The sequence below is a fragment of the Globicephala melas genome, chromosome 15, assembly GCF_963455315.2.
Source record: "Globicephala melas chromosome 15, mGloMel1.2, whole genome shotgun sequence".
NCBI lineage: Eukaryota > Metazoa > Chordata > Mammalia > Artiodactyla > Delphinidae > Globicephala > Globicephala melas.
This window is the reverse complement of record NC_083328.1, coordinates 70,237,240-70,250,437: the sequence shown is the minus strand read 5'-3', so window position 1 is coordinate 70,250,437 and position 13,198 is coordinate 70,237,240. Positions and strand designations below refer to the sequence as shown.

Sequence of the window (13,198 nt, the reverse complement as noted above, 5' to 3'; positions counted from 1 at the left end):
CTCTTCCCGGCCACCAGTCAAGTGCCACAGTCTGTGCACTGGGCCATGACCAGGGTCCAGAGCCCAGGCTGGAACTGCTGCCTTGGCCGTGGGAAGTTAGGGCCACCCTGGCCAGAAGGTTCTGCCCAGCTGCCGGTCATTCCTTGTTTACCAGCCTGATCTGGGGGTGGGGCTCATCACAGGCCACTTCAGCCAACCACCACCCACGGCAAGGGCCAACCACTGCCCCACCCCTTCTCCAAGTCCTCAGAGCTTTGAGAAACACCCACTGGGTACAGAGAAAACTGCCTCCAGCACATTGGGTCCCTGGGGGCAACAGAGTCCGGAGACCCAGGCCTGGGCTGTGCAGACAAGGTTGCACTCTGATGATGAGGGCCCCGGTCCCCGCATCCCTCAGGGCCCTAAGGACAGTCACCAGGGAAGCACTGTCACCAGGGAAGCACAAGCAGGATCCAGGAGGAAGGTGGGGTCCAGAGCACAGGAGAAAAACAACTTTTATTCTTTCAAGAAAATGTAACAACTGGTTGAAGGAAGGAGCACGCTGGCCGCATCCCCTGTCCTAAGCAGGGGTCTGAGATGAGGCCAGGCCTGACCAGGGCTTGGGAGAAGCTAACGGGGCTCCTTGTGGCACCGGGGGGAGGGCTGGGCCAGCTCAGAGGTGGGACTTTGTTCTGTTAGCACCAGGAATCGCCCGCAGCTGCAGCCGGACTCGGAGACAGGACAGTGGGTGGCCCTGCTCTGTCTCCACCTGAGCAGTCTGGGGAGGGGCCGGCGGCAGAAGGCTCCCTGCAGGCGGTCATCTTTGTGTGATTCTCAAATTCACAGCCTAGACTCAGCCCCCCAGCCCCCTGTAAACATGAGAATGGGCTCGTGACTGCCAAGCCCCTAAGACAAGATGAGGGTCCGAGATGTGTGGCTGGGCTTCAGGCGGCCCAGGAGCTGCCGGGCTTTCTCCTGCATGAAGAGCTGGTCCCTGGTCCCCCCGCAGGCCACCACCTTCCAGGCACTGGTCATCTGGGAGGAGGCAAAAGGGTTACCATCCAGGCAGGGGCAGCGTGCTCCCAGGGAAGCCTGGCGACTCTGGTCGGGGAGGGGTGGGGACATTTCTATGACACTCCCTCCCTCTAGAAGCCACAAGTCTTTCTGTGCTCACTGCACCTTCCTGGTGGACCTGGGGAAGTCACTCCCATCTCTGGGAGTCCTCAGATGTAGAGCAAGGAGGCTAGACCAGGACACAAGCCCCCCCACCCCCACCCCTACTACGCGGCACCAGCCTCCGCATGAGGAAAAGCTACAGCCACGCAGGCTGGTGAGGAGCAGAGAGGGGTTGACCTGTGCAGATGGTGAGAGGAGCAGGCAGGGCACACCTGCCTTCAAGGACAGAAGTCACAGAGACAATGTCTTAATTACGAGTGAGGCCACATCATGAAGGGGGGGCTTAGTGGAGGGCGTGGTCTCTAGTACACAGATTCCCTGAGGGAGTGACGTCTGGACAGAGATGTGAAGCCCAGGTTAATCAGGAAGAGGCAAAGCCTGTGCAAAGGCCCTGAGGTGTGAAGCGCACAGAGCAAGGGTCCGAGGAGGATGCACTCACAGGGGCAGGAGTTAGAAAGTGGCCTCGGGGCTTCTGGGCTGCCGGCTTCTCGGGCTTGGCCTGCAGGAAGCCCTCGTTGAGCAGGCTGCTGTCCTCTCTGCTGCCCGACGGGGTGAGGCCAGAGGAGCCTGGTGGGATGTTGGTTGGCTGAAACCAAAACCAAATCGAAGGCTCAACGTTTTGCCATGAGCTCTTTGTGGGAAGGAGAAAACAAAACAGCAGGCACATTCCAGCACCACCACCTCTGCTGGGATCTTGGGCAGGATATTCCTTCTCTAAGCCTCAGTTTCCTCTTCCAGATGGGAATTCATTTAAAGATTCAGTAGGAAAACAGCTGTAAAGTACCTGTTTCAGAGCCTGGCACCTAGTAAACGCCCAATAATGCTGGTGCCTTTCTACATGAATCTGGTTCCTCCCCGTCCCAGGTGGAGACGAAGATGCTCCAGCTTCTCCTGGGACCAGAAACACCCAGAGGTGCCGGCGTCGACTGGAACTCACTGGGAGCTGCACAAAGCACCCCAGGACTCCCGGACCGGCCTTTACCCTCCTAACAGCCTACTGGGCTCAGTGCCCTCATTACAGGCAAGAACCTGAGGCTCAGGGCCCTAAGAGATGCCAGAGACCAGAGCCCGGTGTCAGGACTCACCCTAGGCCTCCCACTCCACCTCCTCTGCTCTTAACCACTTGCCCTAACTTTTTCTCTTTCTGCTAATTATTCTACTTGCCCAAGGCGATGCTGGCTGGTCTGGCTGGCGGGCACTGAGTCCCCAGCCTGGCGGGGATGCCTGGCCAAAGGGAGGTTTGTCTGCACGGGCTACGAGAGCAGCAGGCGCACCTGCAGGAGCTGGTCAGGCAATGCTGTCTCATGAGCTCTGCCACAGCCCTCACTGTCTGCTACCAGTGGGAGACAGGCTCACCCCACTGTCTGCTGCAAGGGATCACTAGCATGGCATGGTTTCTGGGGCCCAGGCTCTGTGTAGGCAGCAGCCCCCTTGCTGGAGGTTGGCCTGGGAACTGGGAAGCACCCATGCCAGAGCTGAGGTGCCCCAATCCCCTGGCTATGCCCTGAGGCACGTCACCAACCCTCTCCTGGGTCACCCTCGGCAGCAGAACGCAAGGGAAGGCGCTGGGGACTCAGAAACCACGGCTGTCAAACGGGTTCTAGCAAAGCAACTCTTGCCAAACAAACCTTTCTGTGAAAGACACAAGCAGGGCTGTCTGGACTGAAGCCAGGGGGGTGGTGCCCAGCTGCCCCCTCCCTGCTGAGCCCGGCACGTGGAAGCCCAGCCTGAGAATCACCGGACTCCATCTCCAGGGTCCTCTCCAGGCTAAAGGGCTCAAGAGGCGAAGGCCCCCAGGAAGACTCTGTCCCCCCAGCCTCCTGCAGCTCGGGTGGGGAGGAGCAGGTGGCCTCACAGGATGGCTTCTCTCCCAGACCCCTTACCAAAGGCAGAGCCTTGGGCAGTGTGGACATCATCAGCTTCACGTCCTCATCCACAATGTCGAGGGCCAGGGACTTGCGGACTTTCTTGATGGGGCTTCGCCGCAGCTGGGGGAGGAGGAGGTGCTTAGGGCAGGCGTTTGGATTCCCCTGGGTCACCACCAGCGCCTGATGACGCCTGCCCCAGCTGCCCTGGTCACAGAACCAGGCCCTGGTGCAGGGGAGTCCTCGAGCATGCCCGGCTGGCGAGGATTTTCTGGGGGCCGCGGGGGGGACCGGGACACTTTGGCCCTGCTGCAGACTCTGCCCACAGAGCAGACTGCCCGGCCAGATGCTCAGTGTTGGTACTGAGGACACCAACGCCACCCTCCACCCAACCTCATCCCCAAAGGGACCAAGTGCAGCCCCCAAGTCTCTACTGCACGAAACGCTCCCCTAAACAGCCAAGTTACAGCTAAAACACCTACCTGCCGGTGAGTGACACGGAGATGTGGGACCCCACAGGACACAGGCTGTTAAAGGAATGCTCAGCCCCACCCCCGCACTTCCTATAAGCAGGCCAGGGGTCAGCTCCAATGCCAGGGAGGGGCTCTGAGACTAGTACTCACCCCCCAACCCAGCACTGTGCCCCAAACAGGTGCCACCGCGGCTCAGAACCACCTTCGGACACAGAGAGGCCACGGAGGGTCCCGGCCATGCTCTACGTACACGCCCAGGGACGCAGCCCAGTGGGTCCCTCCCAGCCTGGCCACCCACGTTCCCACCCACCCTCTACCCCGGCACAGTCCCGTCTTCCCTGCCCCCAGGAGGGCACAAAAAGGGGCACAAAGACAGAGGGGACATGGAGCCACCTGCTGCTGGGAAACCCCACGTGCCCGGCGGCGGGAGAGCTTGTCCAGTACGGCCCGGCCCTGCCCAGAGCAGCTCCCCACCTCACCGGAGCCCGCTGTCCCCCACCTGCTCATGCAGCCAGGACACCTGGCTGGCTCCATACCAAGGATTTCCCTTGAGATCCTCTTTGTGCCCTTTCTACCCCCGTAACACTGTATGTATTGAGGCACTAGGGTGTTTGCCGTTTCCACCCATTGCACTCCTGGAGGGAGCGACCACTCTGGGTCTTGCTTACTGTTCTGACGACCACCCCCAGCCCAGAGCCCGCTTCAGAGGGGTCCAAACAGTGCTGAATAAGTGAGGCACCAGTTCAAAGGGGAAGAGGGAAGGGTCCCAGGCACCAAGGCCTTACGTTGGTTGGTTTCACGGACAACCACTCTGCAGGAACAAAGGGCCGGGGCCACAGTTCCACTTCCCCTGGTGCCTTATGTCTACCAGACCCGCTCCCCGCTCGGCCAGCCACTCACCCCAGCCTTCCTCTTCTGCTTCTCGGGCCTCACTTCATCCTCAATGATGAGCTCGATGCCGGCCTCAGAGCGCAGCACCTCCTTCAAGTCCTCCTCCAGGTGCGGGGTCTGGGGCTACAGGCAGGGATGTGAGTGAGGCCCTGCACCCAGACCGTAGGACACAGGCAGAGCCTGCTCACGGGAGCGGCGGGGCAGACCCAGGCAAAGCAGGGAGGAGGCCCAGTGCCGGGACACTGGCCTCACACACAGTATTCACGGCCACTAACTGTCCTGCCTGGGACACTGGCCTCTGCTCACCGAGAGCCGCACAGCCCGGACTGTCCCCACTTGACCACAGCCAACCTCACACAACCCGGGGAAATAGCTGTCTACCTCTTCCACGAGGTAGAAATGGAGGCTCAGAGAGGGCGAGACCCCAGCCCAAGGCCACACAGCTGTGAGGTTAGAACCTGGATGCACTCAAAACCCTAACTCCTTCACCCCTCAGTGCCACAGTAATGGGGACATTGATTCCATTTCCCTTTCTCGGGCCTGGGGGCTCAGGCGGCAGAGACCAGGGGAGGGAGAGAGCTACTGAGCAGCAGGTGTAGGGTACAGTAACACCCGAGAAGTCACTCTAAAAGCCCCCATGTGGGCTTCCCTGGTGGCGCAGTGGTTAAGAATCCGCCTGCCAATGAAGGTGACACGGGTTCGAGCCCTGGGTCTGGGACGATCCCACATGCCGCGGAGCAACTAAGCCCGGGCGCCACAAGTACTGAGCATGCGAGCCACAACTACTGAGCCCACGTGCTGCAACTACTGAAGTCCATGCGCCTAGAACCCGCGCTCCACAAGAGAAGCCACCGCAATGAGAAGCCTGTGCACAGCAACAAAGAGTAGCTCCCGCTCACCACAACTAGAGAAAGCCCGCGCACAGCCACGAAGACCCAACGCAGCCAAAAATAAAGAAATTAATAAATTTATTTAAAAAATAATAATAAAAGCCCCCATGTACTTGAACTATCGCTGCCAAGGGCAGATTCACCCTCCAGCTGTGCCTGGAGAGCACGCAGACCTCTTAGTATCCGGGAGCCGAACCCCACTCAGACAGGAAAGGGCAGTGCTGACTGGGGCCTGTGCAACTTCACCAGCTGCATCCCAGCATGGGGAGACCACGGCTCCACCACCCAGACCCCACGTGGTGAGCACGGAGGGGAGCTCGCTGCAGGCTTTGTCCACAGGAAATGCTTCTCCACAACCTGCCTTTCTCCCACCTTCAGCTGGTTTCTAAGACACAGCCTATTTCGGAAAACCCGGGGTGCCAGCTCTCTCTTTTGCCCTTGGGGAAAGCAGGACCGTCCCGCGAACCAGGAAGAGTCAGGGGAGAAGGGCCGTTCTCACACTGCTGGGGAAGCACGCCAGGAGGTGTCTTCTCACTGGTGAGCCATCTCCAGCCCACCCGAGTGTTTTCCCGTGTTTTGCAAAGGACGGGCAGTTGGTCAAAAGGCTTCGGTTTGAGGAGCAATTCGCCACTTTCCTGAACCAGCCCCAGCGCCCGAGCAGGTCCTTCTCCGTCCCAACTCCTGCCCATGTTCCGCTTGGCATGGCCATGTGCTGAGTATTTAGTCATTTATGCACTTACATGCTGAATGCCAGCTTCCACCACCCCAAACTCCCAGCTTCACCAGGACGCCACCGTGGCTCCAGCACCTAGCACCGCCTGGCACGTGGCAGCTGCTCAAGAGAGGTCTGATGAACTGGTGACTCCACCCCGGGGGCCCCATTTGTAAAACTAGGGTATCTGCAACTTCTCAAGGCTGTTGGGAGAATCTAATGAGATCTCAGAGGGACGGGGCCCTGTGAACTGTAAATGGCTGGAGGACCAGCCCGGCCGTACCACGTACCAGGGGCTTTAGTGGTCCGTACTTCTCCAGGGCGTTCTTGAACGGGGTCGGTGTGTGAGGAGTGCTGTCCCTGGAGTACTTCTGATCTGGGGTTACAAACCTGCCGGGGACAGAGGAGGCGGCTTCACGACGGGGCTGGGGGCAGACACCAGCTGCTCTGCTGCAGGCTGCCCGTGAGTCCCACACCGCCCTCCACCAGACCTCTGCCTCAGCAGCAGGGAGGCCACCCCCGGACACAGTCTCTTCCCATCACACTTGCCCACACACCCACCTCCCCACCCCCGAAGGGAGTTACGGGGGCTGAGAGGAAGGGCTATCCTCAGAAACGGGAAAGGGTCTGAGAGGGTCCAGCACACCCGAAAGGCTGGAAGAACGACTGAGAAGGCTGCTGTCACTAGGATTCTCCATAAAACAAGGCCGGCCTGTGGCCACACTGCAGAACCAGCGAGAGAAGGGGGAGGCGAGGAAGGTGGGGATCCAGGAAGACCGCATCCCTCTCCAACCTCTCTCCGGAGAAGCAGCGACTCCTTTTGTGGTTCCAGCTGTCTGTTTAAGAACTTCAAGTCCAGGATTTTGGCTTGAATAGAGAATCATTTCTCATGAAACGTTATCTAAGTATCAATTCTTTTTCTTGCTTCCAGCATAAGTTTAAGAGCTTAGATTTGAAGTCCAGGATTTCGGCTTGAAAGGAGAATCATTTCTCATGAAGCCTACTTATGTTAAATGTTAGATCAACTCTTGAGAGACTGACTTCTGACCAAGCGATTCATACATCTTTTCTGAAATTACGTATCATTACAAGAACTAAAACTCCTGAACTGATTCCTGAATTACAACTTAACTGCTGAAACATAAATAGCAATGCTTCTTCCCCGGCACATGTAACAAGCAGACGACCAGTTAAGTAACTCTCTCTACCTGGAATTCAAGAGTCACGATGACACAAGGGAGGAAACTTATTGTGAGAGCACCTCCACAGAAGCAGGTAAGCAACCTGTACAGGCTGGAGGTGAAACGCTGTGCTTCACACACACGGGAGGCGGGGCACGGCCGTCTCCCCTGACTAAGCACCAGAGAGACGAGAGAACCGGGGGCCCTTCTGTCCTCCACGCAGGGCTACTCAAACACAGCAGATCTGCACTTGAAACTTATAAAGGATGCAGAGATTAAATTTTTCGTGGCAGTGTGGACTCTCCATTTCTGAGATTAGAAAACCAGCAAGTTAAAAAATAAAAAACGGGGAATTCCCTAGTGGTCCAGTGGTTAGAATTCCGCGTGCTTTCACTGCCGAGGGCGCAGGTTCAATCCCTGGTCAGGGAACTAAGATTCCTCAAGCCATGTGGCGCGGCCAAAAAAAAGAAAAAAAAAAAGAAAGAATTAGAACAGAGGTGAAGCAGCAGACTACCCTGACGGAAGTGAAGAGGTGTGGTGACCAGGAGGAGGCGGTCTTCCTGTAACAGAGTCTCAGGCGGTTTTCCAAGGGGTCCCTCCCCCAGAGAACCTCCTGCGCCAGGCCGGCCACTGCTTGGGGAGGGGCAGGCCCAGTGCAGGTGGGGCGGGGGCACAGCACTCACGCAGCATGTTTCTGGTGCAGGGGTGTCTTATCCCGGTGCAGTGGCGTGGTGACCACCACCTTCTGGCTGCACACGGGGGTGGACGTCAGCGAGGGGCCCTCCAGCTCTAGTGTGTCCTGTTTGTTCCAGAAGTTCAGAAACTGCCAGGAAGACAAAGGAAACAAGACAAGGTGATGACCTCAGAGCCCACCGGCAGGCGCCAGAGAGCAGAGGCCAGGATAGATGGGCAGGGACCCACTGAGCAGGTCCATGTAGACCCCAGGCTGGGCATCACCCAATCCTCGCTTTGCCAGGATGATGGGAGGTCCATCTCCCACCGCCACGTGCTGCTGACGGTGTACTTAAGGCAAAGGAAGCTGACCGAGAGCAGCTCCTTTTCAGAAAAGAAAGTAGCTCTTAAATGAACTGCGACAGGCGGGTCAGTGATGATGGAGATGGTGACATCAACACTTAGACACACCCTCTCACACCAGAGCTGAGCACTGCACACTGAGAATTTCACATAGTTTTCACAGATCCTCTGAAATGTAAAGATCACGATCCCCCTTTACAGATAAGAGAGGTTTGGATTCTTGCACTGAGTGCTAGAGGTAGAGGCGGGACTCAAACACAGATCTGAAGCACCACACTCTCCCCTCTGCCCTGAAGATGCCCTTGGCAGCTCAGGGCCACCTGCAGCCCTCAGGCCCACTGCCCTCTGCAGGGTCCCTGGGCAGGGCAGCTGCACCCCGTCACCCTGGGCTGCTCTCTGGGCAGCTCCAGCCCTGCTGTCTTCCTTCTCCAGCCAGCAGCCCTCACGGGGGGCCTGCTATGGGCGAAACTGTGTTCTCCCCAAATTCACACGTTTACACCGTAACTCCCAGTACCTCAGACTGTGATTGTATTTGGAGATGGGCCTTTAAAGAGGTGATTATGGTAAAATGAGGCCACATGGGTGTGCCCTGATCCAATAAGACTGGTGTCCTTAGAAGAAGTTTACAAAAGAAGAAGAGATTATAAGAGAAAAGAGATTAGGACACAGACACTGAAGGAAGACCACCTGAAGACACAGAGAGGAGATTACCACCTAGAAGCCAGAGACCTCAGAAGAAACCAATCCTGCTCACACCCTCTCGGACTTCTAGACTCCAGAACTAAGAAAATGAGTCCGTTGTTCCAGTCCCCCTGTGTGCAGTTCTTCGTCACGGCAGCCCAAGTGAACTAACACAGGGCACCTTGCAGAACCACCAGACATCCCGATACAAAGGTCTGGCCTCAGTCCTTCTACAGCAGAGACGGTGGCCTCTGGAAACATGCCACCACTGGGCCTCATTCTCTCACGTCCCCACAGGAGGGAGGAGACCCTTGAGACCCAAAGCCGCTGCCCCCCCCTTGCCCCACCCCTCCAGTCTATCCCCCACCCACAGCCCCCAGCGCAGTGCATACCCCCTAGCTGTACCCAGGACTCTCCGAGGCCCCAGCCCCCATCCCTCAACCCTCCTCCTGTCCCCATCAGTCCTCCTGCCCCCCGTCCGTGAGCCCTAGCTCTGGACTTCACACCACACTCTGCTCTCCCCTTGACTCCAAGCCTTTATTCAAGCCGATCAATCGGTCAGCAACCCCCACCTGGGACACCACTCTGAGTGCCTCCCTCACCACTAGGAAAGACAGGGCCCCCAGGCTCCCCCCAGCACTGTGTCTATTACAAACAGAGCCTGGGAAGCAGTACTCAACACAACAAGCCCTCAGCGACTCAATAACTGCTCCTCCCACAGCCCTTTCCTCAGGACATGGTGACCACCAAGTCCCCCACCCCAGCCATCCTCTCATGGGCAGGGCTGTCATCAGCCCCTTCGCTCCCCAGGGCTGGCAAACCTGCTATAAAATCGGTGCTCAGTAAACTCACTCTTAACACACACCGAGTCCTCTTCCCTTCTCGGCCCTTTTATCACCCTCTGCCCCCAGCTCCAGCAATCCCCCTGCTCATAGAAGCCCTGGCTGACACCCTTCCCCGACTAGATGCACCCGAAGTACCAGAAGCCGCCTTTTTTACTCCATTCAGCACGTTTATTTGGGTGCTTTTTTATTAACTGGTCTTCCCATCAGCACGGACGCTTCATGAGGGCAGGGCCAGGCCCGTTTCTGCCCTCCAGGGTCCCCAGCACTGGGCACAGGGGGGCTGTCACCCGCACCCAGAGAACAGTCGGGGTGGGGTCCACGCACCTGGGAGGGCGAGAAGGGCAGGGTCTTGACGGGCGTGCTCTTCGGGGTGAGGCTGTTGCAGGAGTCCAGGAAGGACAGGCTGGCGCTGTTCTCCGTGACAGGTGACAGGGCGACTCGCCTCTTCTTCTGCCGCTTGAGCACCGAGGGCGGCGTGCTGATGCCCGAGCCCCCCACGTCAGTGCTGGGGGAGATGGGGATCAGCTCGCCCCGGCTGCTCCGGCTCAGGTCCGAGATGGTGTGGCCATCCAGGCGGTACTCGGTCACGCTGGGCACAGCGGCGGCAGGCTGGCGGGGTGGCGGGGCCTGCTGCTGCTGCTGCGATGGGTGGGGCTGCACCGGACTGCCGCCAATGCTGCCCTCTGCGGACGGCTCCTCGGGGAGGTCAAACTTACTCAGGTCACACCAGGCATCGGGGTCCTGCCCAGAGAGGGGGTTTAGGAATAACTGCAACGGCTCTGCTTTTGTACCGGTTCATATACCACAGGGCTCATTCGTTAAAGGAAAATACACAAGCATCAAGCATGAGCCTACAGGGACTTCCCTGGTGGTCCAGTGGTTAAGACTCCACGCTTCCACTGCATGGGGCACGGGTTCGTTCCCCGGTCAGGGAACTAAGATCCCGCAAGCCGCGTGGCACAGCCAAAAAAAAAAAAAAAAAAAAAGGATGATCCCACAGCCCAGAAACCATCACCCTTAACATTGGCCTGCCTTTCCTCAGATCCTTCTTTGTATCTGTATTTGGAAACATAACCGAAGTCACATCGTGCCCGTGGCTGCTTGCTGTTACTGACAAAAATGTTCTGTGCGTTTTTAAGATATACAAAAAGCACAAAGAAAACTCACATACCCATCAATAAGCCTAAGAAATAAAACCTTGTCACTAAAGCGCCAGGTCCACCTGGCACACCCTCAGCCCGCATGCAGGATATCACGGCCTGAATTTACCATCTTTATGCGTTTGTTCATCAATTACCACTTACATGTGTCCCTAAATATTTAGTATTTTCAATGTTTCTAACTTTAGTACAAATCATTTCTAGTTAACTTCTTTTTTCCATTTAAAGTTTCGGTAAAGCTGGAATAATGATTGCACCTCATTCTATTACCTATGAGTTTAATATTTACTATCAATATTAGTTGTTATTATAGTGAAAAAAGGTCAACTTTTAACAATTTTAAGGGCTGTAAAATGTACCATCATTTGGACATGTTACATAATTGTCCCCTTTCTATAGGACATTAGGTTTTCCCCCCTAATTCTTAAAAATTAAAAATAGCATCTTTATGAACATCTTGGATGTAAATCTTCTCCTGCGTTTGTAGCTATTTCCTTAACAGAGAACTGGAAGTGAGGCTTTGGGCCCAAGGCCGTGAGCAGGTTGAAGGGTCTTGATTTGCCAGCCACGTACCCAGAGCGCACCACTGGGCTCCATGACCCTGTCAATCGCAGCGCCTCCTTGGGTGCTTCACCTACACTGTTTCCAACCCCATAGCCACCCTGCTAGAGAAGCATTACTTTCCCTTCTCATACTGAGGAAGCCAGGTCAGAGAGGGTGTGATCGCCCTGAAGTCACTAAGTTTCCAAGAGCAATTCTAAGAGGCATGCCCACGTCTTTCTGCCCTTGCCCAGTAAACTACAACCCAGCCCAAAGGCTTCTGGATACAGAAGTTTCCACTGGTCCCTGGAGGTCTGGCCCTGAATGGACCAAGACCCTAGTGGTGATTTCTATTTCTGGTCCTTGGAGCTCAAAGAAGCCTGGCAAGTTCACTGCTAAGGGTGGAGGCCGGCTCAGAGCTATGCCGTCTCCAGGCATTCCTCCCAGCAGCCAACCCCAACCTCGGAGAGGCCCGGAATGGATGGCATCTAACAGACCAGAGCACATGCTTCAAGGACTGCCCGGAGAGACAGACGGCAGTGTTTCTGCAACTACTATCGCTCCCCATCAGTCGCTGAAGGTCATCGTGGAGAGCTCGAGCTCGGCACTCGCCAGCTGTGTGACACTGGACAAGCCTCCTAACCTCTCTGAGCTTGAGCTGAGTCCACCACCCACTCCACCGGCACCAGCAGTGCAGAGTGGGCCCACTCTCATCTCAACCCTTCCTCAGAGCCCAAAGGAGTGACAGCCCACGGTGGCCCCGGAGCTATTTGCTGAACAGACTGACACACGCATCGCTACCCTGAAATCCCTTGTAGTGAAGGGGACACCACAGTCCCAGCCACTAGGGGCAAGAGGTGAGACCCAGAGCCAGAGGGTCTGAGCAGACAGCCCACCTGAGACCCACCCCACCATCCAAACGCTCACTGGGCAGGACAGTGGAGCACAGCATGATGGTTAAGACCTTACTTGCTGTGTGACCTTTGACCTTTGGGTACACTTACTTGATCTCTCTGAGCCTCAGTCTCATCTGCAAAATACAGAAAGGACACCCCTCACAGGATACCATGTGGACCATGTGTTAAACCCACAGCCTGGTATTTAGCAAATGCTCAATAAACAACATCAATATTCTCAGCCAATAGGAGGAAGCCCAAGTGGGAAGGTGAGTATGGGCGCTGCCCACTGAACCCCTCTACCCCTGGTCGCCGGCCTCTTGCCCACCACCTCCTAAAACCCACTTCACACCACAGGCCTGGCTGATGGACCTGGGAGGTCCCACCTTGGTCACACCCCCCACCGGGGTGCCTTCCCCAAAGGGGCACAGTCCACAGGCAGCGCGGCCCCAGGGGCAGCTGTACCTGAGCAATCAGGACCCGCTCACCACTGCAGCCCCAAACCCTGGCCCTTCCCAGGGGCCTCTCCAGGGACACCCAACCACCTGTGCTGCCACAAACACCAGTGCCCACCCAGGCTGTGTTACCGCTTCAAACACCCTTCCCCATCAGCCCTGAGGACTCTGTCGTACGGCTTCCACCGCGAGCCCTCCCAGCCCACCCTGCGCTGTACAGGTGAGGCAGGAGCTCCCCGAGGGCAGGCGCTGCACAGCCACTATCTTGGCATCACCAGGCCCTGGTGCTGGGCTGGGCACTCGGCACCAGCTGAGCCACATCAGCGAGACAACGAACGGACGGAAGGACGGACGCCTACGGAGAGAAAGTGCTCCCTGCTGGGGGTGCTCGGGGCCCACTGTGAAGCGCCGTGACCAAC

General features: G+C 57.0%; 1 protein-coding gene across 1 annotated transcript in view; it reads right to left on the bottom strand.

Moving 5' to 3' along the window:
* Positions 1-478: 478 nt before the first annotated feature.
* MYBL2 (MYB proto-oncogene like 2) overlaps positions 479-13,198 on the bottom strand; it is a 33,883-nt gene continuing 21,163 nt past the window's right edge. Inside the window, exons 9-15 of the mRNA XM_060285324.1 lie at positions 10,053-10,469; positions 7,851-7,990; positions 6,277-6,376; positions 4,394-4,507; positions 3,039-3,143; positions 1,595-1,741; positions 479-1,014 (exon numbers count right to left, since the gene is read on the bottom strand). Of these exons, the coding sequence (XP_060141307.1) occupies positions 886-1,014; positions 1,595-1,741; positions 3,039-3,143; positions 4,394-4,507; positions 6,277-6,376; positions 7,851-7,990; positions 10,053-10,469 (1,152 nt within the window). The 3' untranslated portion in view covers positions 479-885. The remainder of the gene's footprint in view (positions 1,015-1,594; positions 1,742-3,038; positions 3,144-4,393; positions 4,508-6,276; positions 6,377-7,850; positions 7,991-10,052; positions 10,470-13,198) is intronic.